Source organism: Salvelinus sp. IW2-2015, linkage group LG4p, assembly GCF_002910315.2.
Source record: "Salvelinus sp. IW2-2015 linkage group LG4p, ASM291031v2, whole genome shotgun sequence".
Classification (NCBI taxonomy): Eukaryota; Metazoa; Chordata; class Actinopteri; order Salmoniformes; family Salmonidae; genus Salvelinus; species Salvelinus sp. IW2-2015.
The window spans coordinates 3,538,708-3,566,537 of NC_036841.1; the positions used below are offsets into that span (position 1 = coordinate 3,538,708).

The 27,830-nt window shown below is 41.0% G+C and overlaps 3 protein-coding genes across 3 annotated transcripts in view; 1 reads left to right on the forward strand and 2 right to left on the reverse strand.

Annotated features, from left to right (window-relative positions):
• The first annotated feature begins 14,859 nt into the window (after nt 1–14,859).
• Nucleotides 14,860–17,336, forward strand: LOC111958995 (ribosome maturation protein SBDS). Its single transcript, XM_023980388.2, has 5 exons — nt 14,860–15,079; nt 15,760–15,889; nt 16,005–16,205; nt 16,530–16,694; nt 17,105–17,336. The coding sequence occupies exons 1-5, from the start codon at nt 14,952–14,954 to the stop codon at nt 17,231–17,233; spliced, it is 753 nt and encodes a 250-aa protein (XP_023836156.1). The 5' UTR covers nt 14,860–14,951; the 3' UTR covers nt 17,234–17,336.
• Nucleotides 17,337–20,432: 3,096 nt separating this feature from the next.
• On the reverse strand, nt 20,433–21,301 carry LOC111957521 (claudin-4-like). The gene has a single exon (XM_023978369.2). It carries the CDS (start codon nt 21,213–21,215, stop codon nt 20,529–20,531), a length of 687 nt encoding a protein of 228 aa, XP_023834137.1. The 5' UTR covers nt 21,216–21,301; the 3' UTR covers nt 20,433–20,528.
• A 449-nt stretch (nt 21,302–21,750) lies between these two features.
• The window catches only part of LOC111957527 (claudin-4-like), a 34,708-nt gene continuing 28,628 nt past the window's right edge, over nt 21,751–27,830 (reverse strand). The window contains exon 2 of the mRNA XM_023978381.2: nt 21,751–22,956. Coding sequence (XP_023834149.1) covers nt 22,268–22,918 — 651 coding nt within the window. The 5' untranslated portion in view covers nt 22,919–22,956 and the 3' untranslated portion in view covers nt 21,751–22,267. The remainder of the gene's footprint in view (nt 22,957–27,830) is intronic.

Sequence of the window (27,830 nt, forward strand, 5' to 3'; positions counted from 1 at the left end):
AMAWTYTTAGTGTCAGCTATATATAGTACTCTGCATTTGTSTAAAGGTTAGGTTACKCKGTCCAACACTCAAGGGTGKGKGGTCGACCAGCCTCATTATTGCAATAATTAATCAATATTAAATAAAGATGATTGTTTGAAGGAATGACCAAGTCTCTCTCAGTACTGAATTTTCCACGACACTAGTCACTTTAATAATGCCACTTAATAATGTTTACATTTCTTGCATTACTCATCACATATGTACATATACTGTATTTTATAACCATCTTATTGCATCTTGCCCATGCCGCTTGGTCATTGCGCATCCATATATTTATATGGATATATTCTTATTCCATTCCTTTACTTAGATTTGTGTGTATTAGTTAGTTGTCGTGGAATTGTTAGATTAGTTGTTMGAATTTACTGCACTGTCGGAACTAGAAGCACAAGCATTTCGCTACACTTGCAATAACATCTGCTAACCATGTGTATGTGACAAATACAATTTGATTTAAATAAGTTCAGGAGTACACATTTGCTTAACAAGTCACATAAGTTGCAAGAACTCACTCTGTGCAAAATAGTGTTCAACATGATTTTTGAATGACYACCTCATCTCTGTTATGTGTAAGGTCCCTTATGTTATGTGTAAKGTCCCTCAGTCGAGCAGTGAATTTCAAACACAGATTCAACCACCAAGACCAGGGAGGTTTTCCAATGCCTAGCAAAGAAGGGCACTGATTGGTAGATGGGTAAAAAAAAGAGACATTGAATAACTTTTTGAGAATGGTGAAGTTATTAATTATACTTTGGATGGTGTATCAATACACTGAGTCACTACAAAGATACAGGCRTCCTTCCTAACTCAGATGCCGTAGAGGAAGGAAACCTCTCAGGGATTTCACCATGAGGCCAATGTTGACTTTAAAACAATTACAGAGTTTAATGTCTGTGATAGGAGAAAACTGAGGATGGATCAACAACATTGTAGTTACTCCACAATACTAACCTAATTGACAGTGAAAAGGAAGTCATGTAGAGAAATATATTCCAAAACATGCATCCTTTTTGCAACAAGCCACTAAAGTAATACTGCAAAGAAATTGGCAAAGCAGTTTACTTTTTGTCCTGTGTTATGTGTGTGTTATTTTTGGGGCAAATCAAATACAACACATTAGAGTACCACTCCCCATATTTTCATGCATGGTGGTTGCTGCAGCATGTATGGGTATGCTTGCAATCATTAAGGACTGGGGAGTTTTTCAGGATAAAAAATATATGGATTGGAGCTAAGTACAGGCAAAATCCTAGAGGAAACCCTGGTTTAGACTGCTTTACGCCAGACACTGGGAGATGAATTCACCATTCAACAGGACAATAACCGACCTAAAGCACAAGGCCTAATCTACACTGAAGTTGCTTACCAAGAAGACAGTGAATATTCCTGAGTGGCTGAGTTTGACTTAAATCTGCTTGAAAATCTATGGCAAGACCTTAACATGGTTGTCTAGCAATGATCAACAACATCAACCAATTTGACAGAGCTTGAACAATTTTGAAAATAATAATGTGCAAATATTGTACAATCCAGGTGTGGAAAGATCTTAGAGACTTACCCAAAAAGACTCACAGCTGTAATCGCTGTCAAAGGTGCTTCTACAAAGTATTGACTCAGAGGTGTGAATAGTTATGTAAATTAGATATTTGTTGTATTTCATTTTCAATAAAATGTGATACAATATATAAAAACATGCTTTCACTTTGTCATTATGGGGTATTGTGTGTAGATGGGTGAATTTTTTAAATATTTAATCCATTCTGAATTCAGGCTGTAACACAACAAATTGTGGGATAGGTCAAGGGGTATAGATACTTTGTGAAGGCACTGCACCTGCCGTGCGGGGGGAATATGATAAGCGCCCCGACGCTCTGTCTAATGTTAATAATCCTCCCTTGTGATACGGTTTTGGAAACCTTTGGAACTTTACTTTCATATCATCGAGAAATCATTTTWAAAATATAAACAATATACTTACTGTACGCAGTTTTAGCACAGATGCACACGACTGTTTTTAATAACACGCTTCCAGCCAATGTATGACACTTCCTTCCCATTTGCGCTCCAATGGAAATGTCAGGATAAGTGGGAAGTGTTCTATGTTGGCTGGAAGCATGTATTATTCAAAACACAGCCATGTGCATCTGTGCTAAAACTGCATACAGTAAGTTTATCTTTTGCATTTGTACAATTATTTCTCAGTAATATGAAAGTTAGGCTTAAAGGTTTCCAAAACCTTATTTCAAGGGAAGATTATTAACATTTCTAAGCATTGGGACTGTAGTACACATTGGCCATGCTGTGGTTCTTAAGTTCCAATAAGAACCCAAGAGCTGGGTATGACCCCTTGGGTTTTTGAGCACTAATAAAAACCATGTATCCCTAAAACTATTGTTTCTCTTAAAAATCGGCCCCTGTACCACAACAAAAAGTCCATAGTTGCAGAATCAACCTCTTACCTTTGCAATCCCAGTCTGTTTTTCATAGAATTTTATTTCAGATACATGAACCACTTTCTCCTTCTCAACACTGTAACCATTCTTCTTCACAGCGTTGTAGAGCCAGGGGCTCACTGGATTGGTAAGAGTATTCTAATGGGGTACAGATAAAAATAACATGTGTGAGGCACATAGATTCAGTCCCAGTGATAGTCATTCATTTGGAGAGCTTGGCAAGACCTGAACATCTGCAGAAATATGATTCTGAGATAATTGGTTTGATAATTCCAAACCCTCATTGATTTGAACGGTTTCAGCTATCTTTATATTGTATTCTTTTGAACTTAACAACATGAATTGGGGTATCTAGATAACTATATTAGGTAGAACTCAATTTTGACAAAAATGCAGATAGAACCTTATAGTCCCAAGCGCTCGATTTTACTCTTGGGGTGCATTCGTAAATTCACTCTGGCTATCTAGTCTGATTTCATAGCACTCTCGTCTGAGTGTGCAAGAGCGCAGAATAACTGATGAATTTACGAACGCTCAGGGCTTCCGGTTGAACAATGTAGAAAGAAGTCTCTTCTCCAACAACTTTTGTAAATAATCCTAAATTTCGCCTAAATTCATACTTCTCATGACCTCAAAGTCATTCTAATTACCCAGTAATAGAGTATACCTAAGTTAGCATGAGCAAACCAGTCACACGCTTTGGAAAATCGGCGGAAAAACTTCACACTCCACCAAATCAACTTCAGCTAAAATGGCTACCATCCCACCTTCATTGACAGCTTCAATAGCCACTCCGGACATACGGCTAACCCGATAACACTGGAGATCCTTGTCAGAGAGCTGGCGAAATTGTGTGAAAGTTTGGCAGCAGAACTCACCGAATTGCTGAATAACTCACTGGCGGCTGCACTGGCTACAATTCAGGCAACCATGGAAACCATCCGGCCTTCTGTAGCAAGTCACACTACCACACTGGCTGAATTCGAGGCCGGGCCACAGCGACCAACTTACTAAGCTGGAAACCAGACTTGACGATGTGGCCGCCGCCAACAAGACTCTGCAGCTACGAGTGGAAGATTTGATTTCACGTTCAAAATGCCAGAATATCCGCGTGATTGGACTGCATGAGGATTCTGAGACAGGATCTCCAACCCAGTTCATTGCTGAGCTGTTCAAGTAAGTTTTGTGCCATGAGGTTTTTCCCAATCTCCCTGCACCGAAACCTCGCCCAGGCGGCCAACTGCGTCCCATCATAATGCGGTTCCATCGATATAAGGAGAAGGAGCTCTTCCTGGCAAGGGAACATGGCGACATCACTTCCCAAGGCCACAAGTTCAAGTTCTACCAGGATTTCAGTTCTAGCCTGGCGAAGAAACGGGCCACATTCAACGATATCAAGTCCACTCTGTACAAGAAGGTAATCTGCTTTGGGATGTGGCCCTGGTGGCACAAAACCAAAAGTCTGACTACATGGAGATGCTTGGGAATATGGTCAATACGGGGGACCGTGTTGTGGGTGTTTTCAGGGAAAAGGTGTACATTTGACCTCCATCATCTAGGACGTGGCAATGTTGAATAAAATCTGTCCATTTCTGCCCATTCTTTCTGCACAGTCTTGCAGGTCGTCTCATACAGCTGCAACTGTACATGCATTCGTAAATCAAGACYTTTCTTGAGTTGGGCTCTGGGATGGTGCAACTGTTGAGAATCTGAGTCTATGGTTGTTGTGGGGGAAAGGGGTTGAGTGTGTATGAGTGTGTGTGCGTATCCCACAACTGTTGCGAMGGAGTAAAAGATGTTAGGGACAATATAGGATGATTCACAATAATCGTTTGATAATATAATAATTGCTTGCAATAATGTAGATTTGGTAATGACGAGACTGGTGAGAGGTCAAATGTTTTGCTTAAATTGCCTACATCACTACAAATATTAATAGCTAATTATGGAAATTAAGATACAGGATTTTTAAAATATATATWTTTTTTATTCTATTTTTTTTATTGCTATATATATATAATACAAATCAAGGTGAGGGTGATGGAAATGCATTTGGCATTCTGTTCTGTAAATGGCACTGTGTGCTCTTTTCGAAGGATGGATCCCAGTCTTTTCAGGGCTATGGGATACGGGGGGTCGGGGTTGGTCTGCCGGACATTGGGATGACAACCCATCTCGGGATGAACAGTGCTTTTAGTGTGTGGAATAGTGGGGACCAATTGSAGGTTTACTTAGTAGCAATGTAAATATCATGGAACAGCTACAGTATATAGACACTCAATCATCATGTTACTTTTTAATGGTACATTTACAAACATATATTTTGATAAATAGAAATGAAAGTTGTGTCTCATTATGGTAAGTGGTGAAATAAGCATAGCCAGTTACAACTGTAATGACTTAGCAGATAATAAGAAAAGACGATCAGTATTTAACTAGCTAAAAAAGAAGGATTATAATATCTACTGTTTACAGGAAACTCATTCAACATTTTTAGATGAAGTTTTGTGGAAAAAGGACTGGAGGGGGGCAAAATGTATTTCTCCCATGGGCAAAGAAATTCAAAAGGGGTGATGGTTTTAATTAACAGTAATTTTGATCCAAATGTGCAAATTGTCCAAACAGATCATCAATGTAGATGGATTATTTTAAATATGTTAATGGGCAATAAACAGATATGGCTTATTAACCTATACGGTCCAAATAATGATGATCCAAGCTTCTTTGAAAATATATATAAGAATTTATCAACTCTACAAGCAACACTAGACTCTATTATTATGGTGGGAGATTTTAATACGGTCTTAAAATACTTATATGGACCAGAAAGGAAATCACACTACAAACTATCACCCTCAGGCACTTAAGGAAATCATGAATGTCATGGATATATTGGAATTAGTGGATATATGGAGACTAAAATACCCTGACCTAGTGAGATATACATGGCGGAGGCTTAATCAAGTCGTCTTGACTACTTTCTTATGCCATTCTCTCTGGCACCAAAAGTTTTAAAAGTGTTGATAGGGGACAGAATGCGGTCGGCTCATCACATAATTGGCATATATATTACTCTTACAGAATTTCCACGTGGGCGAGGATATTGGAAATTTAATCAAAGCCTACTAGATGATATATTGTTTAGAACTAGGACAGAAGAATTTATAACTGACTTTTTCAGACATAACATAGGTTTTTATTTTATTTCACCTTTATTTAACCAGGTAGGCTAGTTGAGAACAAGATCTCATTTGCAACTGCGACCTGGCCAAGATAAAGCATAGCAATTCGACACATACAACAACACAGAGTTACACATGGAATAAACAAAACATACAGTCAATAATACAGTAGAAAAATAAGTCTATATACTATGTGAGCAAATGATAAGGGAGGTAAAGGCAAAAAAAAGGCCATGGTGGCGAGGTAAATACAATATAGCAAGTAAAACACTGGAATGGTAGATTTGCAGTGGAAGAATGTGCAAAGTAGARATARAAATAAYGGGKTGCAAAGGAGCAAAATAMATAAATACAGTAGGGRAAGAGGTAGTTGTTTGGGCTAAATTATAGATGGGCTATGTACAGGTGCAGTAATCTGTGAGCTGCTCTGACAGCTGGTGCTTAAAGCTAGTGAGGGAGATAAGTGTTTCCAGCTTCAGAGATTTTTGCAGTTCGTTCCAGTCATTGGCAGCAGAGAACTGGAAGGAAAGACGACCAAATGAGGAATTGGCTTTGGGGGTGACCAGTGAGATATACCTGCTGGAGCGCATGCTATGAGTAGGTGCTGCTATGGTGATTAGTGAGCTGAGATAAGGCGGGGCTTTACCTAGCAGAGACTTGTAGATAACCTGTAGCCAGTGGGTTTGGCGACGAGTATGAAGCGAGGGCCAACCAACGAGAGCGTATAGGTCGCAATGGTGGGTAGTGTATGGGGCTTTGGTGACAAAACGGATGGCACTGTGATAGACTGCATCCAGTTTGTTGAGTAGAGTGTTGGAGGCTATTTTRTAGATGACATCACCGAAGTCGAGGATCGGTAGGATGGTCAGTTTTACRAGGGTATGTTTGGCAGCATGAGTGAAGGATGCTTTGTTGCGATATAGGAAGCCGATTCTAGATTTAAGTTTGGATTGGAGATGCTTAATGTGAGTCTGGAAGGAGAGTTTACAGTCTAACCAGACACCTAGGTATTTGTAGTTGTCCACGTATTCTAAGTTAGAGCCGTCCAGAGTAGTGATGCTGGACGGGCGAGCAGGTGCGGGCAGTGATCGGTTGAATAGCATGCATTTAGTTTTACTTGCGTTTAAGAGCAGTTGGAGGCCACGGAAGGAGAGTTGTAAGGCATTGAAGCTCGTCTGGAGGTTAGTTATTAACACAGTGTCCAAAGAGGGGCCAGAAGTATACAGAATGGTGCCGTCTGCGTAGAGGTGTATCAGAGAATCCCCAGCAGCAAGAGCAACATCATTGATGTATACAGAGAAGAGAGTCGGCCCGAGGATTGAACCCTGTGGTACCCCCATAGAGACTGCCAGAGGTCCGGACAACAGGCCCTCCGATTTGACACACTGAACTCTATCAGAGAAGTAGTTGGTAAACCAGGCGAGGCAATCATTTGAGAAACTAAGGCTGTCGAGTCTGCCAATAAGAATGTGGTGATTGACAGAGTCGAAAGCCTTGGCCAGGTCGATGAATACGGCTGCGCAGTAATGTCTCTTATCGATGGCGGTTATGATGTCATTTAGGACCTTGAGCGTGGCTGAGGTGCACCCATGACCAGCTCTGAAACCAGATTGCATAGTGGAGAAGGTACGGTGGGATTTGAAATGGTCGGTAATCTGTTTGTTAACTTGRCTTTCGAAGACCTTAGAAAGACAGGGTAGGATAGATATAGGTCTGTAGCTGTTTGGGTCTAGAGTGTCACCCCCTTTGAAGAGGGGATGACTGCGGCAGCTTTCCAATCTTTGGGAATCTCAGACGATACGAAAGAGAGGTTGAACAAGCTAGTAATAGGGGTTGCAACAATTTCGGCAGATAATTTTAGAAAGAGAGGGTCCAGATTGTYTAGCCCGGCTGATTTGTAGGGATCCAGATTTTGCAGCTCTTTCAGAACATCAGCTATCTGGATTTGGGTGAAGGAGAAATGGTGGGGGCTTTGGCGGGTTGCTGTGGAGGGTGCCGGGCAGTTGACCGGGGTAAGGGTAGCCAGGTGGAAAGCATGGCCAGYYGTAGAGAAATGCTTATTGAAATTCTCAATTATAGTGGATTTATCGGTGGTGACAGTGTTTCCTAGCCTCAGAGCAGTGGGCAGCTGGGAGGAGGTGCTCTTATTCTCCATGGANAAATTCTCAATTATAGTGGATTTATCGGTGGTGACAGTGTTTCCTAGCCTCAGAGCAGTGGGCAGCTGGGAGGAGGTGCTCTTATTCTCCATGGACTTTACAATGTYCCAGAACTTTTTTGAGTTAGTACWACAGGATGCAAATTTCTGTTTGAAAAAGCTAGCCTTAGCTTTCCTAACTGCCTGTGTATATTTGTTCCTAACTTCCCTGAAAAGTTGCATATCACGGGGGCTATTCGATGCTAATGCAGAACGCCACAGGATGTTTTTGTGCTGGTCAAGTGCAGACAGGTCTGGAGTGAACCAAGGACTATATCTATTCCTAGTTCTACATTTTTTGAATGGGGCATGCTTATTTAAGATGGTGAGGAAGGCACTTTTAAAGAATAACCAGGCATCATCTACTGACGGGATGAGGTCAATGTCATTCCAGGATACCCTGGCCAGGTCGATTAGAAAGGCCTGCTTGCAGAAGTGTTTTAGGGAGCGTTTGACGGTGATGAGAGGTGGTTGTTTGGTCGCAGACCCATTACGGATGCAAGCAATGATCACTGAGATCTTGATTGAAAACAGCAGAGGTGTATTTGGAGGGTTAGTTAGTTAGTTAGGATGACATCTATGAGGGTGCCCGTGTTTACGGATTTGGAGTTGTACCTGGTAGGTTCATTGATAATTTGTGTGAGATTGAGGGCATCAAGCTTAGATTGTAGGATGGCCGGGGTGTTAAGCATGTCCCAGTTTAGGTTACCTAGTAGCACGAGCTCAGAAGATAGATGGGGGGCAATCAATTCACATATGGTATCGAGGGCACAGCTGGGGGCAGAGGGAGGTCTATAGCAAGCGGCAACAGTGAGAGACTTGTTTCTGGAAAGGTGAATTTTTAGAATTAGAAGCTCGAATTGTTTGGGTACAGACTTAGATAGTAATACAGAACTCTGCAGGCTATCTTTGCAGTAGATTGCAACACCGCCCCCTTTGGCAGTTCTATCTTGGCGGAAAATGTTATAGTTAGCGATGGAGATTTCAGGGTTTTTGGTGGTTTTCCTAAGCCAGGATTCAGACACGGCTAAGACATCCGGGTTGGCAGAGTGTGCTAAAGCAGTGAATAAAACAAACTTAGGGAGTAGGCTTCTAAATCAAATCAAATTTTATTTGTCACATACACATGGTTAGCAGATGTTAATGCGAGTGTAGCGAATTGCTTGTGCTTCTAGTTCCGACAATGCAGTAGTAACCAACGAGTAATCTAACCTAACAATTCCACAACTTATACACACAAGTGTAAAGGGATAAAGAATATGTACATAAAGATATATGAATGAGTCATGGTACAGAACGGCATAGGCAAGATGCAGTAGATGGTATAGAGTACAGTATATACATATAATATGTTAACATGCATGCATGAAACCAAGGCTTTTACGGGTACAGAAGTCAACAAATGAGAGCACCTGGGGAGTGGGAGTGGGGCTAGGCACTGCAGGACCTGGATTAACCTCTAGATCACCAGAGGAACTGAGGAGAAGTAGGATAAGGGTACGGCTAAATGCTATACGAACTGGCCATCTAGCACGTTCGGAACAGAGAGTAAAAGGAGCAGGTTTCTGGGCTCGATAGCATAGAGTCAAGGCATAGTGTACAGACAAAGGTAAGGTAGGATGTGAGTACATTGGAGGTAAACCTAGGCATTGAGTAATGATGAGAGAGATATAGTCTCTAGAGACGTTTAAACCAGGTGATGTCATCGCATATGTAGGAGGTGGAACAACATGGTTGGTTAAGGCATATTGAGCAGGGCTAGAGGCTCTACAGTGAAATAAGACAGTAATCACTAACCAGGACAGTAATGGATGAGGCATATTGATATTAGAGAGAGGCATGCGTAGCCAAGTGAACATATGGGTCCAGTGAGTGGTTGGGCTGACTGGGGACCTGGCGATTCAGACAGTTAGTAGGCCGATGCTAACAAGCTAGCAGTTAGCAGACCGGGTTAGCAAGCAGTTAGCAKGGGCTAGCAGCAGGTACAGCAGATCCCTTTATTGTATGGGACACTTTTAAATGTGCCTTTAGAGGCCATGCAATTCAGTACTCATCTATAAAACAAAAGCAATTCAGATCAAAAGAGTCCATATTAACAAAGGAAATTGAAGGACTAACAGTACAGTTAGATAGCAATAGAAACTGTACCATAGARGCACAGAATAAGTTAGAGGAAAAACAAAAATAAATTGAGGAACTTATTCAAGAAAGATCCAGTGTAATATATTATAAAAAATAAAGCGAACTGGATGGAATATTGGGAAAAATGCACCAAATTCTTTTTCAATCATCAATATAGAAATGCTACCAAAAAAAATGTGTTGAAACTTGTTACAAATGATGGAGTCACGCATGATTCACCAAATTATATTTTGAAAGAGGAAGTAAAGTACTTTAAGAATATGTTTTTGTTTCATTCTCCTCCATCTCCAATAACTGAAACTAATTGTATGTTTTTTCCCCCTAATAATAATGTCAAATTAACATCTGTACAGAAAGACTCATGTGAAGGCCAAATTACAGTGGAGGAACTTCTTGATGCAATTAAAGCCTTTAAGGCTGGGAAAACTCTAGGGCTGAATGACATACCAGTTGAAGTACACAAAACTTTTTTTGATATACTCAGAGGACCATTATTAGCATGTTTCAACCATTCCTATATAAATGGTAGATTATCGGACACGCAACAAGAAGGTCTGATATCATTATCACTGAAACAGGACCCAAGTGGTATATATAAAGATCCAGTCCATTTAAAAAAAAATTGGAGACCTCTTACACTTCAGTGTTGTGATGCAAAAATCCTAGCAAAATGCTTGGCGCATAGAATTAAAAAAGTTTTGTCAGATATTATTCATCCTAATCAAACAAGTTTTTTACATGGACGATACATTGGAGATAATATAAGACAAGTACTGGAAACAATAGAATACTATGAAATATTGGAGACACCAGGCCTGGTTTTCATAGCTGATTTTGAAAAGGCTATTGATAAAGTACGACTGGAGTTTATATATAAATGCCTAGAATATTTCAATTTTGGGGAATCTCTTATAAAATGGGTTAAAATTATGTATAGCAACCCTAGGTGTAAAATAATAAATAATGGCTACATGTCAGACAGTTTTAAACTATCTAGAGGAATAAAACAAGGTTTTCCACTATCAGCATATCTATTTATTATTGCCATCGAAATGTTAGCTGTTAAAATTAGAACAATCAAACAATAATATTAAGGGACTAGAAATCCGTGGCTTAAAAACTAAGGTGTCATTGTATGCTGATGAGTCAGGTTTTCTTTTAAAAACACAATTAGAATCCCTCCATAGAGGATCTAGATAATTTTGCTAACCTCTCTGGATGAAAACCAAATTATGATAAATGCACTATATCATGTATTGTATCACAAAAAAATTCTAATTTTACATTACCGTGTAGTTTACCAATTAAATTGTCTGACGGAGATGTGGACATACTCGGTATACAAATCCCAAAAGAAAGAAATTATCTCACTCCAATAAATGTTTATAGAAAGTTAGCAAAAATAGATAAGATCTTGCTACCATGGAAAGGAAAATAGCTGTCTATTTGTGGAAAAAAATCACCCTGATTAACTCTTTAGTCATATCAGAGTTTACCTATTTGCTTATGGTTTTGCCTACACATAGTGACCTGCTTTTTAAATTATATGAAAAAAAAATATTCAATTTGATTTGGAAWGGCAAGCCAGACAAAATTAAAAGGGCCTATTTATATAAGGAATATGAATTCGGAGGGCATAAATTATTAAAAATTAAAGCATTAGGCCTCTCACTAAAGGCATCAGTCATACAAAAGTTATACTTAAATCCAAACTGGTTCTCTAGTAAATTGGTAGGAATGGCTCATCCTATGTTCAAGAATGGCACTTTTACCCTTATTCAGATTACACCTGCTCACTTTCGGTTGTTTGAAAAGGAAATCATCTCCAAAATATCTTTATTTTTTTAACAAGCCTTAGAAAGTTGGTTGCAATTTCAGTTTAATCCACCTGCAGAACAAATAATACAACAAATATTGTGGTTAAACTCAAATATACTAATTGATTAAAGAAAACGTATTTTTCGAAGAAATCATATTTTTTTTTAAAGGTATAGTTTTTGTGAATGATATCATAAATAGGACTGGTGGAGTTATGTCACACATGCAGTTAACACAGACATGTGGAAATGTCTGCTCTACCCAAAATTACAACCAACTAATTGCAGCATTACCACAAAAATGGAAGAGGCAAGTAGAAGGGGAAAAAGGAAGGAACTTGTATGTCGGCCCTGTATTAAAGAACATAAATGGTTAAAGAAAAGTGTGATAAATAAAAACATGTACCAATTTCATTTAAGGACCAAAGAACTGACAGCTGTGCCATATAAATTGCAAAATAGTTGGGAAGAGATTTTTGATGTACCCATTCCATTGCACATGGTTTATGAATAGACAAGCAAAACAACGCCGGATTCAAAACTTCAAATTTTTMAATTTAAATTACTATACAAAATTCTTGCAACCAATAGAATGTTATACATATGGGGGTATAATCTTCCCAGCTCTGCAGATTTTGCTGTGAGGAGGCAGAGTCATTAGATCATTTATTTTGGTATTGTCCATGTGTAGCTCGTTTTTGGTCACAGGTCCAGGAATGGCTGAAGAATTGCAACATTTGCCTAGAACTAACACTGCAGATAGCAATACTGGGGGATTTGAAAAGCCATAGTCAATCAATCAATAATATAATCATTATTTTAGCAAAAATGTTTATTTTTAATTTACAATCTGTAGAAGCTATGAGAATAGAAAGGTTCAGTACTTTTGTCAAGCATCACAGCACAGTTGAAAACTATATGGCAAATAGAAATTTCACAATTCCAAAAGTGGTGATGAAGGAGTCAGGCGCAGAGAGCAGGGTAGTGAGAAGCAAGTGGATTTAATATTCCAAAAGAATACAGCGAGACGGCTACGCCACACATACAAGGGCGCGTCAAGTAACAGTCCAAAACAAACAGGACAAAATCCACTCGGAACAGACACCACAAGAAAATACGACACCACAAACAGAAAAACAGGCCCGCACAAAAGTCGGCGGGCCAACTGGGTTTAAATAGCCCATAATGAACCTAAACACAAAACAGGTGCAACAAATCAGACAAAACTAAATGAAACAGAAAAGGGGATCGGTGGCACCTAGTAGGCCGGAGACGACGACCGCCGAGCGCCGCCCGAACGGGAAGAGGCACCATCTTCGGCGGGATTCGTAACAAGAAATCCTAAATGGATGGTGTTGAGAGATAGATGGGAAGGGTTGAATGGAGCTGAAGGGTGGGACTAATAACAAGATAACCAATGTAAAACATACAGGGTCTGTAAAATGTATACAGGTTCAGAAATTTTGTGAAATAGCACAGTTACCAAGAACAAGATATATGTCAGGAGAAGTGCAGTATTATCATTAGGAGACGTGCACTTGGAATATGGAGGTGGAATGGAGGGAAAACGAGAGGCAGAGGAGGTCTAAGAGAGAAAGGGAGGAAGATGGTGAGTTTGAGTCTTAAAAATGGCGGGAAAACAGCAGATGGTATGTTAAAGAAGAATGGTAGACAGTGTAAGCAGAGTGAGCTGAAGACAGGAGGAGAAATGGAAGTGAATGAGTGCGAAGTATCGGAGGTGGTAGGTGTGGTGAAGTTTTCAGAGCCCGAGGCTTGCTTCGAGGGTCAGAATAAAGTCTGTGACAGTAGGAGTTAAGTTTTTTGAAAAAGTGGACCCTTGCATTTTGGCTGATCCATTTGTAGTTTCAGGGTGGATGAAAACAGAGTTGGGTACTGTGGAATCGGTGAGGGTAACCAGAAGTGGTCTTGTGATAATTATTTGTTTCTGCTGATCAGAGGGAGAAGGAGCTCGGCTTTAAACAAATGGGCGCAAGAAATGTGAATTGTTTCGCTCTCAAGAAAAGGGCGCCATTGAAAGGCGTGATTACTGGGGTAGCAGTAAATGTTAAAGTTGATGAGCTGAAGGGGAAGATTCCCAGTGTTTGTGATGCTTGTCGTTTGGTGCGACGCAAACAGGGTGGCGAGAGTGGTGAAACAGAAGAGTCATTGTCTGTTCTTTTGAGTTTTGATGTTGAGTATTTGCCTGACAAAGTGATGTTAGGATATAAGTTTTCCTGTACGAGCTTTTGTACCGAATACATTACGTTGTTGCAGGTGTCAAGCTTATGGGCATGTGGCAGCAGTGTGTAGGAGGGAGGTTTCTAGGTGTGAGAAGTGTGCAGAAGGGCATGAGACAAAGGAATGTGTAGCATTGGGGAAAGTAGTGGTACTGTATGTGTTAATTGTAGGGGTGCCCATGGGGCTGGGGATCAGAAATGTCCCGTGCGAGAGACAGGTTGAGGTTTTCAGGGTTAGAGTAGTGCAGAAGTTGTCATATGCTGAGGCAGTGAAGGAAGTAGAGGAATATGGGTCAAGGGGGAGAAATCCTGAGAGGAGTGGTATGAGTAGTAGACCTGTACCAGTACAGAGGGATAGGCCAACAAGTGATATGTTTCAGTAAAATTAGATGTTTAGCATTTATAGCAATGGTTATCAACTGTACTGCAGGGAGAGAACGTAAGTCGCAGAAAATTGAAGCTGTGGTGGCAGCTGCAGAGAAGTATTTGAGCGTGCGAGACTTGACATCAGAAGAGTTACAGGGTGTGTTAAGTGGTGATGTCCCATCCTTTCAGGTTGTTGGCATGAGGTAGGACTAAATAGATTTAAATAGTGGAGTAGGGTGCTGTTATTTTTGTATTTTTTGTGAGGGTAAAGTTAGATGGTAGGGTATTTGTTTATTTATTTTTCAAGTGAAGTATAAGGGAGTTGTACTCCAGTGTAGTAGGTGACGGCAATGCAACATATTAAACCTCATCGAAAAAGATCAACAAAAAGTCGGAACCTTTGTACCTAGTATGTGTTTCAGCCCGGCGGAATTGTTGTGAAACTCATATCACACCAACGCCGCAAGACATTTATCGCTTTACTGATAGATTACTCTGTTTTGTAAAGCAGAAATATGTCTATATTTACACCAACAAACCAGATCCGACTCACAAATGTGGCGGTGGTGAGGATGAAAAAGGGAGGAAAACGATTTGAAATCGCCTGCTACAAAAATAAAGTGATGAGCTGGAGATCTGGAGCGTAAGTGTTTTTAAGGAATTTGGCTAGCTAGCTAGATCTGTTTGATACCCACCGAGGCACATATCAAACACTACGAGTATGTCAGACTAATGGTAGTATGTTTTCATCTTTGATGTATTTATAATGAGCTCCGAATGTAACTAAATATGTATATAAACAAATTGTGCTGTTTCGGAGGAGTCATGACCTATCACTGGCCTTGTATCGTGCATCATTCCTACCCAGTGTCGAGAGGCTGTGGAATAATGAGGATCTGACGAACAGTCTTATGTGCCATGTGTTTTGCTTCACTGATTCATTGGACTTTTGAAGCGCCTACACCTGGCATCTTTTGAATAAAAAAAATGGGACACCCCATCGACCTCCCCCAGAACCAAATCCAGTAGTTGGTCAGAGTTCATACAGTATTTGGTTTTAGGTATTGAAAGCATTTAGCACAGTGCTTCTATCCAGGTCCTGGGACCCAAAGGGGTGCACATTTTTGCCCTAGCACTATTAATCTGATTCCACTAACCAACTCATTGTCACACCTTTTAATTAGTGGAATCGGGTGTGTAGTGCTAGGGCAAAAATGTGCACCCCTTTGGGTCCCCAAGACCAGGATTAAGAGACAGTGATAGCAAAACTTAATTTAAACACTTAATGCATCTCCATGCCATTTCCATTTGCCAATTACACAGAGAGAAGGACCTGGATGAAGTGTTGCAGACCAGTTCTGTTTTCAATAATGTTTCCAAGGGTCAGGTTGCCAAGAAAGATGATCTGTCAAAAGCCTTTGGAACAGATGACCTRACAGAGATATGCAAACAAGTAAATACATTGACAAATACAAACACCAGTAACTAATATTACACACATTCATTCAACATTATGTATTGCTGTGATATTTGCCTATTCTGTATTTGTCTTTTTCTTTGTCGGTCAGATTTTAGCTAAAGGAGAACTCCAGGTTTCAGACAAGGAGAGGCAGAGCCAGTTAGAGACGAGTTTCAGAGACATTGCAACCATCGTGGCGGAGAAGTGTGTGAACCCAGAGACCAAGCGACCATACACAGTCAACCTCATAGAGAGGGCCATGAAGGATATCCACTACTCTGTCAAGGCCAACAAGAGCACCAAGCAGCAGGTAGGGCTGGGACACAGTGTTGTTGCTACAGTACACTGGAGTCTAGACATTTTAATATTGGCAATGAAACATTAATGAACGGCTTTGTTTTTAATGCTCACTCACTGTGCATACTGTGTGTACAAGCAGTGGCAAGATTTAGCCATAAATTATTCCCTTCAAATGTGAAGAGTTTGATCTCTCATATCAAACATTCTGAACCTGTATGTTGTTTAGCTACATAAACCAGAATACTTACTTGGATGGCTTTTAGTACGTACCAACAAATTACAGTCTTTGGTATGCTAATGCAAATKAATCTAACAGCTGTTTGTTTGTTCCTAGGCTTTGGAGGTGATCAGGCAGCTGAAGGATTCCATAGAGATCCAGAGGGCCCACATGAGGCTGAGGCTGGTGCTGCCGGCCAAGGAGGGCAAGAGGCTGAAGGAGAAACTCAAACCTCTCCTCAAGGTGGTGGAAAGTGAAGACTTTGACGACCAGCTAGAGATGGTGAGAGACAGATCCCTCTGGTGTATACTGTCCTACACCGTGTGTCTCTAAAGCGCATGTGTCAATCTCATTCCACGCTGGGCTGAGTGTCTGCGGGTTTTCTCTCTTCCCTTGGACATGATTGATGAATTGAGGTCACTAATTAGTGAAGAGCTCCCCTCGCCTGGTTGTTTAGGTCTTAATTGAAAGGAAAAAACAAAAACATGTAGACACTAGGTCCTCCATGGAATGAGTTTGACACCCCTGCTCTTAACTAAAATGGTTATGTCTTATCTAGACGTATACAAACGAATATGTAATACATTGTATACGCTATGAGTAGTAAATAGTTCAAGTAATGCAACAACAACCACTCTCTCCCTCCCCCCTCTTTCTATATATATTTCTCTCCCCCTGCCTCCATCCTCCAGGTATGTCTGGTGGACCCAGGCTGCTTCAGGGAGATAGATGAGTTGATCCGCTGTGAGACGAAAGGTAAAGGTTCCCTGGAGGTGCTCAGTCTGAAGGATGTGGAAGAGGGAGACGAGAGGCTGGAATAACCTTCACACAGAGCACTATAGGACTACATACATACACTATCTTACCACCACCGTTGCCACACAAACTGCAAACCCTTCATTAAAGAGACCGCTATTTCTAATACCAATGGATCCCTTCTTATTTCCAGCCTCTGTTTATTTGAAGATAATTATTTAACTGAACAGAATATATTTTTTCCTGCCCTACGTAAAAGTACTGGATGTATAGTCTCTCGTGACAGCTGATTTGCTTCTGGGTGTCGATTGCTGGATGTGTGACCTCTTGCAAGTTGCATGACGCTTTAGCTGAAAGTTGATGGAAACCTGAACTCAAACATTGAGATGCTCTGTATTTCTTTAGTTTACAAAACAAGTTTGAGACTTGTCGGGTATTGTATATTTCACCAGTATTTCACTTCATATTATGAGTTTTGGCAAACACTGACAAACCATTTTCAATCATTATATTGACCCATGCAACATCTAATGCAGCTTGTGCAAGTTAATAAACACGTAATCAGATGGTTAACGTCTACAACATCGGAGGATTGATTACCTAACAAGCCATCGAGGCAAGGTAAAATATCACAMATGGAGCTAGATAAAGCCAGAAGAATAATATACTTGTTGAACATAGCTATAGCCATCACTCTTGTGTTTTTTCATGGTCATCACTCACTGCTAAGTTTGTCAAGGACCTGACATAAGTGTATAGCTATCTTGAAAGGGCTTTTTGCTGCGATCATGCGCGTGCACCACTTGAATGTGACGTTTGCTTATGAACAAAAAATGGCTCTATATAATTGAATTAAGTTATTTTTGTGAGGTAACTTCTACTCAAGTAATTAATATGGTWTTGACCCTGCCTTTCATTTTACCCAGTGTGCCATTTCACCATATTTATGAAGTCATATTTTATTATTAATAGTTAATAATAATAACCCCTTAATTGATATATTTTTTTCATAATGAGTCTTTCCTTATAAACAAGTGCAAATAAAAATGTAATAGTTTCATTGTTTTATTCATTTTTGTGATTACTATGGTATAGTCTCCAAAAACTGAATCAATAGCCCTATGCCAAGTTTATGCAGGTAAAGGGGCAATATCAAGAATTTGTTACTGACATTACTCGAGCAGAAATTGTACAGTGCCTTCAGAAAGTATTCATACGCTTTGACTTATTCCACATTTTGTAGATTGTTTTTCTCACCCATCTACACACATTACCCCATAATGACAAAGTGAAGACATGTTTTTATAATTGTTAGCAAATTTATTGAAAATTAAATACAGAAATATCTCATTTATGTAAGTATTCACACCCCTGAGTCAATACATGTTAGAATCACCTTTGGCAGCGATTACAGCTGTGAGTCTTTCTGGGTAAGTCTCTAAGAGCTTTGCACATCTGGATTATACAATATTTGCACATTTATTATTGAAAAAGTTCTACAAGCTCTGTCAAGTTGGTTGTTAATCATTGCTAGACAGCCATTTTCAAGTCTTGCCATAGATTTTCAAGCTGATTTACAGTACCGGTCAAAAGTTTGGACACCTTTGTTTGGAGTTTGGACACTCATTCAAGTTTGGACACTCATTCAAGAGTTTAACTTTATTTGTACTATTTTCTACATTGTAGAATAACAGTGAAAACATCAAAACTATGAAATAACACATGGAATCATGTAGTAAGCCAAAAAGTGTTAAACCAAAATATATTTTATATTTGAGATTCTTCAAAGTAGCCACACTTTGACTTGATGACAGCTTTGAACACTCTTGGAATTCTCTCAACCAGCTTCATGAGAACTGCTTTTCCAACAGTCTTGAAGGAGTTCCCACATATGCTGAGCACTTATTGGCTACTTTTCTTTCACTGCGGTCCAACTCATCCCAAACCATCTCAATTGGGTTGAGGTCGGGTGATTGTGGAGGCCAGGTCATCTGATGCATCATTCCGTTACTCTCCTTCTCGGTCAAATGGCCCTTACACAGCCTGGAGGTGTGTTTTGGGTCATTGTCCTGTTGAAAAACAAATGATAGTCCCACTAAGCGCAAACCAGATGGGATGGCGTATTGCTGCAAAATGCTGTGGTAGCCATGCTGGTTAAGTGTGCCTTGAATTCTAAATAAATCACAGACAGTGTCACCAGCAAAGCACCATCACACCTCCTCCATGCTTCACGATGGGAACCACACATGCGGAGATCATCTGTTCACCTACTCTGCGTCTCACAATGACACAGCGGTTGGAACCAAAAATCTCCAATTTGGACTCATCAGACCAAAGGACAGATTTTCACGGGTCTAATGTCCATTGCTCATGTTTCTTGGCCCACGCAAGTCTCGTCTTCTTATTGGTGTCCTTTAGTGGTGGTTTCTTTGCAGMAATTCGACCATGAAGGCCTGATTCACGCAGTCTCCTCTGAACCGTTGATGTTGAGATGTGTCTGTTACTTGAACTCTGTGAAGTATTTATTTGGGCTGCAATCTGAGGTGCAGTTAATTGCAGATTTCGGTAGGCTGGTAACTCTAATGAACTTATCCTCTGCAGCAGATGTAACTCTGGGTCTTCCTTTCCTGTGGCGGTCCTGATGAGAGACAGTTTCATCATAGCACTTGATGGTTTTTGCGACTGCACTTGGAAGAAACGTTCAAGAAACATTCCGGATTGACTGACCTTCATGTCTTAAAGTAATGATAGACTTATTTCTCTTTGCTTATTTGAGTTGCTCTTGCCATATCATGGACTTGGTCTTTTGCCAAATAGGGCTATCTTCTGTATACCAATCCTACCTTGTCACAACACAAGTGATTGGCTCGAACGCATTAAGAAGGAAAGGCTTGCTGTAACACGGGTTGAATACGTATTGACTCAAAACATTTCAGCTTTTAATTTCTTATTCATTTGTAAAAAACAGAATTCCACTTTGACATCATGGGTTATTGTAACACAACAAAATGTGGAAAAAGTCCAGGGGTGTGAATACTTTCTGAAGGCAATGTAACACTTAGATGCTTAACCCTTACCACCAATACAAAAATTAAGCAACTTGACATTTCAGACCCAATTATTACAGTTGAAAGCGCAATTCACTCTCCATGGGTAGTGCTATTCCTTTACCCCTATTATAAATTCTTCAACATCTTTCAAAGTGCTTCATTGCAGTAGAAGAATGACTTCTAACATTGTCTATAGTACCTAGAAATCCATTCATACCTAGTACACATGCAATTTAGGTAGAATTTCACAGAAGAATAATTCAAAGGTGGAAGGTTCCTCACTCAAGGCCCTCAGAGTGATTGCATCTTCTCATGAAGGCCGTGTTGTTGCCCGAGCATACTGGCTGTGTCTAAAAGCAGTCCTGTGGATAGTATCCAGGGGGTTGGTTGGCTCCTGCTCTGCCCCAGGATAACCTGGAGGGTAACTCCCTCTTTCTGACTCATCCTGCTGCTGGAACATGAGGCATMTAGTACTGAGAAACCCTCCCCCTACTACCATCAGAGAGAAGGAGATCCATCCTATGTACAGAGCAGCTCCCCAGTCTCTCCTCAGAACCACAGCGCCCTCCAGTGGCTTATTAGTGTGGTGGCAGGTCCAAGCGACAGGGACAAGCAGCAGTATTCCAGACAGCACAAACACCACACCGGAGACAACTTTCACCTGATTCCTCTTCGGAAACCACACCTCTCCAATGATACTGATGACCACAGCAAAAGCTCCAGCACCTATAGAAGCCATGATCAAGCTTCTCCATGTTTGGAAGTTTCCAGAGAGTGATAACAAAGACTGGTAGAAGGAGCAGTGGAGGCTACCGTCATGGTTGAGGTCCCAGTGGTTCCATTCCAGCCACACCCCATCCCAGTATGCTGGCAGCGTGGCTGTGGAGTTGTCCAGAGTGCCGCTGACTTTCCACAGGGGCAGGCAGCGGGTGAGGATGGCGCACAGCCAGCCTGTAATGCCCAGGCCCAATGCAGCTAGCTCCAACTGCCGCTTCATGACTGAGCTGAGCTTAGCTCCTCACAGGAAGAGGCCTAACAGCAGGGTTTAACCAGCTGCAGGCACAGCAGGGTGGGGTGTCTGTGTGAATGTGTGCTTGTGTGTGTGTCTAGCCTGTGTGATTTGAAACCACTCCTCCCGAATTCCTGAAAAGGGCGTGGGGCAGCAGTGCAGCTCTACAGCTGGGGAATAAAGGGGATTCCTTCTGTTTACTGTGCCATGGTTTCACAACAATCCCTCTTTTTCAGTTTCACCACAGCCACTATAACAAAGATGCCACTGTGTCTTCTGTTGACTTCAGCCTCTGACGTTGTGATCTTGTAGGAAATAAGCCTTGTGTGCCTCACCGTGTACAGCATCTAGTCTTTCACACTTAATTCTGAATGTTCAATGATCTCCCTTCTAATCAGTTTTGATACACCTTTTTCCAATAAGATAAATAAAAAAGATGCAACAAAAGTAATTTAGAATCAAAATGTTTATTTATATATATTATATCGCAAATCATTCAAAGAACATGCTGCATCTATTTTCTTTTAACGCAGATTCTAGTCACAAAATTAAATGTGAAAAACATTGTTACAAAAACACATTACAAGTAATAACCACAGTTTAATAGGATGTAAAAAATGAAATGATGTAAAAACAATCAGGTTCATTCAGTGGACATACTTGTACTGTCAATAACAGTAACCTGTTGATTTTCAGTGATTATATTTCAATAACAGATATTTCCTCAACAAACATCTTTCATGGTGATAGTGAACATTTGAATATCTACAATTACCTAAGCCAGACTTATTTTGTAACAATAATTAACTAATATTATCTTATTTTTAATAACTTCCACCAAAGCTACTGTATCAAATAGTTCCAGGGCAATTCTAAATGCATCAAAGTCAGACAATACACTGAACGACCAGACATGCACATGCAATGTTCAAAATTACAATGTTCTGATGGAAAGACATGCTGTGACATGTCTCTTYAGAGTGCCAACACCTGCCAACATGATTTACCTGAAGTTAACAGGCAAATAAAGCACTCCCCTCTCACACATAGTTCTTTATGGCGTAGCTGCTGTGAGTGTGAGTGGGCATCCTAGCCAGGGTGTACCTATTGCTGGAACCATGCCTGCCCTCTCTCCCCCCTGGAGGACATCTGGTACACAGCACCCCTCCTCCACAGAACAGGAACCCAGAGGTCACCCAGCCCACATAGATGGCCGCCCCCATCTCCTTCTTCAGCACCTCAGGGACCCGCGGGTTATAGAAGTCCCTAATGATAGACTGGGCTGTCCAGGACACAGCCACTATGGTGCTTAACCCAGCCAGGGCGAAGGTGACCCCTGCGGCCTGCACCATGCAGGCTTTGACCCTGGGATGGCTCAGGCAGTTGGTACACCTAGCCCCCAGGAGGAAGACGAGGAACGCCAGGCAGCCCAGTACCATGCTGATGACAATGAGGCCCCGGGCCGCCTGGAGGTCAGGGAACAGGTCTAGAAGAGCGTCGTAGATCTTACACTGCATCTGTCCCGTGGTTTCAGACACACAGGTCATCCACAGGCCCTCCCAGAACACCTGCATGACCACCAGGTGGGTGCCGATGAACGCTGTGACCTTCCACATGGGCAGGGCGCAGATCAGGATGGTGCCTGCCAGGCCCACCATGGACAAGGTGATGCCCAGCTCCTCCACAGCCATGGGGGGGGGGGGGGGGGGGGGCTACAGCTTGCACAGAACTGGGGATAAAAGAAAGGGAAAAATATGCTCAACATGGCTGTTTGCTCTTTTATCGCTGTGATTACAACCTAGCAATTACCACACCTTTTTTTTTTACAAAGACAACAACGAAAAATGTTTTGGTCATTTAGCAGACGCTCTTATCTAGATCTACTTACAGTACTGATTCCCTACATTTTCGTACTGCTCTACCATGGGAATCGAACCCAAAACCTTGGCAATACAGGCTGCAATACAAGATACCGCTTGTTCCATAGTCAATAAGTCCACAAATTCCCAATTGTCCATGCTGAAGCACTGTGGTTTATGCACTTTGTCTGTTTGACTGAAAGGAACGCCAATGCAATGATGCATTGTGTGGTTCTAGGTTGGACATTGTCCACCCTACAGTTCTTCCTAACAGGCACACTACAGGACAGAGATGAGTAGGGATGTTGCTGTTTGGGGAGTAGAGGCCAATCAGCTTGTATAAGGCAGAAACTGTTCATTTTACCCCTCAGTTTGTTGCCTATCACACTTTTAGATCCCACATCAATACCCTTTTAGGAAATTCCTTTTAAAATGAATAAACTCTTTAATTGGAATAATGCTGTATCTCTGACACTTACAACATGCCCTGTCTGAATTATGTTTTGGCTTTGCCCGGTTCCATTAGCCAATGTCTTGCCAACTGCAGTAAACAAGGGGTTGTTCCCTATTGGACATGAAGGGGGGGATGGTCCATTGATAGATAACCTTTTATGAAGTATCTTTGCCACTTCACATGAAAACTCCAGTAGTGGATAATCTATTTTACAGTGGAACTTGGGGTACTACCATAATGATTATTGGAGATAGACTTGATACAATATGTTCTGTTTACAAATTTCTCCTCTAGCCACTCCWAGTTACCACACATTTAGATATTGTTCTGACATGCTTTGTTTTGCTTCTCACTTCGCTGCTAAAAATACATTGAAAATCTACTAAACCAGAATAGTTTTACTAGTGAATTCCCAGAATTGATTATTCAACAGTGAGCCTGCAATGGAAGGTCAGTGATTCAGTCAGCACAACATTGAGATGTGATATATCTCGTTAACTTGACATGAGCGCGACTTTACTAAATAAAGTGACATACAAAACAAATTAAATGTATACATTTCCATGACTGAGCAAATTTTTACATCAGTGTTCTTATTAGATAAACATCACAGGATTTTTACAATGGTATTTTCTAATTTTATTTCACCTTTATTTAACCAGGTAGGCCAGTTGAGAACAAGTTCTCATTTACAACTGCGACCTGGCCAAGATAAAGCAAAGCAGTGCGATAYGAACAACACAGAGTTACACATGGGATAAACAAGCGTACAGTCAATAACACAATAGAAAAGTCTATATACAGTGTGTGCAAATGTAGTAAGATTAGGGAGGTAGGGCAATAAATAGACCATAGTGGCGAAATAATTACGATTTAGCAAATAAACACTGGAGTGATAGATGTGCAGAAGATGAATGTACAAGTAGAGATACTGGGGTGCAAAGGAGCAAAAAAATAAATAACAATATGGGGATGAGGTAGTTGGGTGGGCTATTTACAGATGGGCTATGTACAGGTGCAATGATCGGTAAGCTGCTCTGACAACTGATGCTTAAAGTTAGTGAGGGAGGTAGGTAGCATTGTAAGGAGCTTTGTCATAGTTTTTGTCATGTGGGTGGCAGACAGTTCCTTCATCATTTGTCATAATAGAACTATGCTGAGAGAGGGCATAAGTATATACCACTAGAYAGCAGTAGTGTGTCATCAGTGTATTTGATGGAGGGACATGACTGAGGTGTTGCAGGTTTCTTTGAATAGAAAGAGAACAAACCGTGAAACAGTCATTCAGAGTGAAACAATTATGCTAAAGTTGATACTGGGCGGAATATTAGGATCATTTGATCATTCAATCTTACTGAATATAAATGAACTGTCTTTGTAACACAACTGAATATAACGTGACAATCAATGATTTGATATTAAACTTTATCTTAACTCGATAACAAAACACCTAAGGCTAAGAGAATTTAATGGTGAGACATGTTCTGCATGAGAACGGCATAACTCGAACCCCTCTCTCTCCCCGATCGACAGATCTGATAGCATGGGAACATGGGAACTTTTTTCTCACAGCTTAGTGTGAACCGACTCAACTCACTCCAGTCTTTTTATAAACTCAACCATAATTGTTTATTTTATTGATTTAGATTTTAAGAGTGGATTGATTGCCCCTTTACAATAATAACTGTCACAATAAACATACAGTAAACCCAATGTCTGGATGCCTTCAATTGTATATGTTGGTCGAAAAACACATTGAATCAAATCAAACTTTATTTCTCACATGCGCCGAATACAGCTAGTGTAGACCTTACCGTAAAATGCTTACAAGCCCTTAACCAACAGTGCAGTTCAAGAAAGAGTTAAGAAAATATTTACCAAATAAACTAAAGTAAAAAAATTACAAAAGGTAACACAATAAAATAACAATAACGAGGCTATATACAGGGGTACCGGTACCTAGTCAATGTGCGGAGGCACAGGCTAGTCGATGTAATTTGTACATGGAGGTAGGGGTGAAATGACTATGCATAGATAATAAACAGCGAGTAGCAGCAGTGTACAAAACAAATGGGGGGGGGTCAATGTAAATAGTCCGGTGGTCAATTGATTAATTGTTCAGCAGTCTTATGGCTTGGGGGTAGAAGCTGTCTGACTTGGCGCACCGGTACCACTTGCCGTGCGGTAGCTGAGGAAACAGTCTATGACTTGGGTGACTGGAGTCTCTGACAGTTTTTTGAGCTTTCCTCTGACACTGCCTATTATATACAGTTGAAGTCGGAAGTTTACATACACTTAGGTTGGAGTCATTAAAACTACCACTCCACAAATTTCTTGTTAACAAACTATAGTTTTGACAAGTCGGTTAGGACATCTACTCTAATTTTTCCAACAATTGTTTACAGACAGATTATTTCACTTAAAATTYACTGTATCACAATTCCAGTGGGTCAGAAGATTACATACACTAAGTTGACTGTGCATTTAAACAGCTTGGAAAATTCCAGAAAATGATGTCATGGCGTTAGAAGCTTCTGATAGGCTAATTGACATAATTTGAGTCAATTGGAGGTGTACCTGTGGATGTATTCAAGGCCTACCTTCAAACTCAGTGCCTCTTTGCTTGACATCATGGGAAAATCAAAAGAAATCAGCCAAAACATCAGGAAAAAAATTGTAGACCTCCACAAGTCTGATTCATCCTTGGGAGCAATTTCCAAACGCCTGAAGGTACCACGTTCATCTGTACCAAAACAATAGTACGGCAAGTATAAACACCATGGGACCACGCAGCCGTCATACCGCTCAGGAAGGAGACGCGTTCTGTCTCCTTGAGATGAATGTACGTTGTGTGCGAAAAGTGCAAATCAATCCCAGAACAACAGCAAAGGACCTTGTGAAGATGCTGGATGAAACAGGTACAAAAGTATCTATATCCACAGTAAAACGAGTCCTATATCGACATAACCTGAAAGGCGCTCCAGCAAGGAAGAAACCACTGCTCCAAAACGCCATTAAAAAAGCCGACTAAGGTTTGCAACTGTACATGGGGACAAAGATCGTACTTTTTGGAGAAATGTCCTCTGGTCTGATGAAACAAAAATATAACTGTTTGGCCATAATGACCATCGTTATGTTTGGAGGGAAAAGGAGGGACGCTGCAAGCTGAAGAACACCATCCCAACCGTGAAGCTCGGGGTGGCAGCATCATGTTGTGGAGGTGCTTTGCTGCAGGAGGGACTGGTGCACTTCACAAAATAGATGGCATCATGAGGCAGGAAATTATGTGGATATATTGAAGCATATCTCAAGACATCAGTCAAGAAGTTAAAACTTGGTCGCAAATGGGTCTTCCAAATGGACAATGACCCCAAGTATACTTCCAAAGTTGTGGCAAAATGGCTAAAGGACAACAAAGTCAAGGTATTACAAAGCCCTGACCTCAATCCTATAGAAAATATGTGAGCAGAACTGAAAAAGCAAGCAACGAGGCTACAAACCTGTTTGACGGTGGTCAGTCGAAGGGAGGTCCACAAAACCGTACTCAGTTACACCGCTCGCAGGAGAGGTGAGGGGGGATGGTGATCATAAGATTCATGCCCAGTACTCTAGTGGGTTTTTGGGAAAAGTGGAAGCAGGGATCTCAAACGTTGTACCAAGTAGAATCTCCGATTAAGGGTGTGCAGATGCTACCATAATGACTAAGAAATGATAAATCATCTCGTGGCGTGATCGTGGGATGTTATCGAGAATATAAATTGAAACACTGAAGGGAGGGTGAATATGGTGCATCCTAACGACCTGAAACAGGGGGTGTTGGGTTGTGTGAATTTTGGTGCGGGTAGGATTAAATGTCAGGAATTGTGAAAAACTGAGTTTAAATGTATTTGGCTAAGGTGTAGGTAAACTTCCGACTTCAACTGTAGGTCCTGGATGGCAGGAAGCTTGGCCCCAGTGATATACTGGGCCGTACACACTACCCTCTGTAGCGCCTTATGGTCAGATGCCGAGCACTTGCCATACCAGGCGGTSATGCAACCGGTCAGGATGCTATCGATGGTGCARCTGTAGAATTTTTGAGTATCTGGGGACCCATGCCTAATCTTTTCAGTCTCCTGAGGGGGAAAAGGTGTTGTCGTGCCCTCTTAATGACTGTCTTGGTGTGTTTGGACCATGATAGTTCATTGGTGATGTGAACACCAAGGAACTTGAAACTCTCGACCCGCTCCACTACAGTCCCGTCGATGTTAATCGGGGCCTGTTCGGCCTTTTCCTGTAGTTCACGATCAG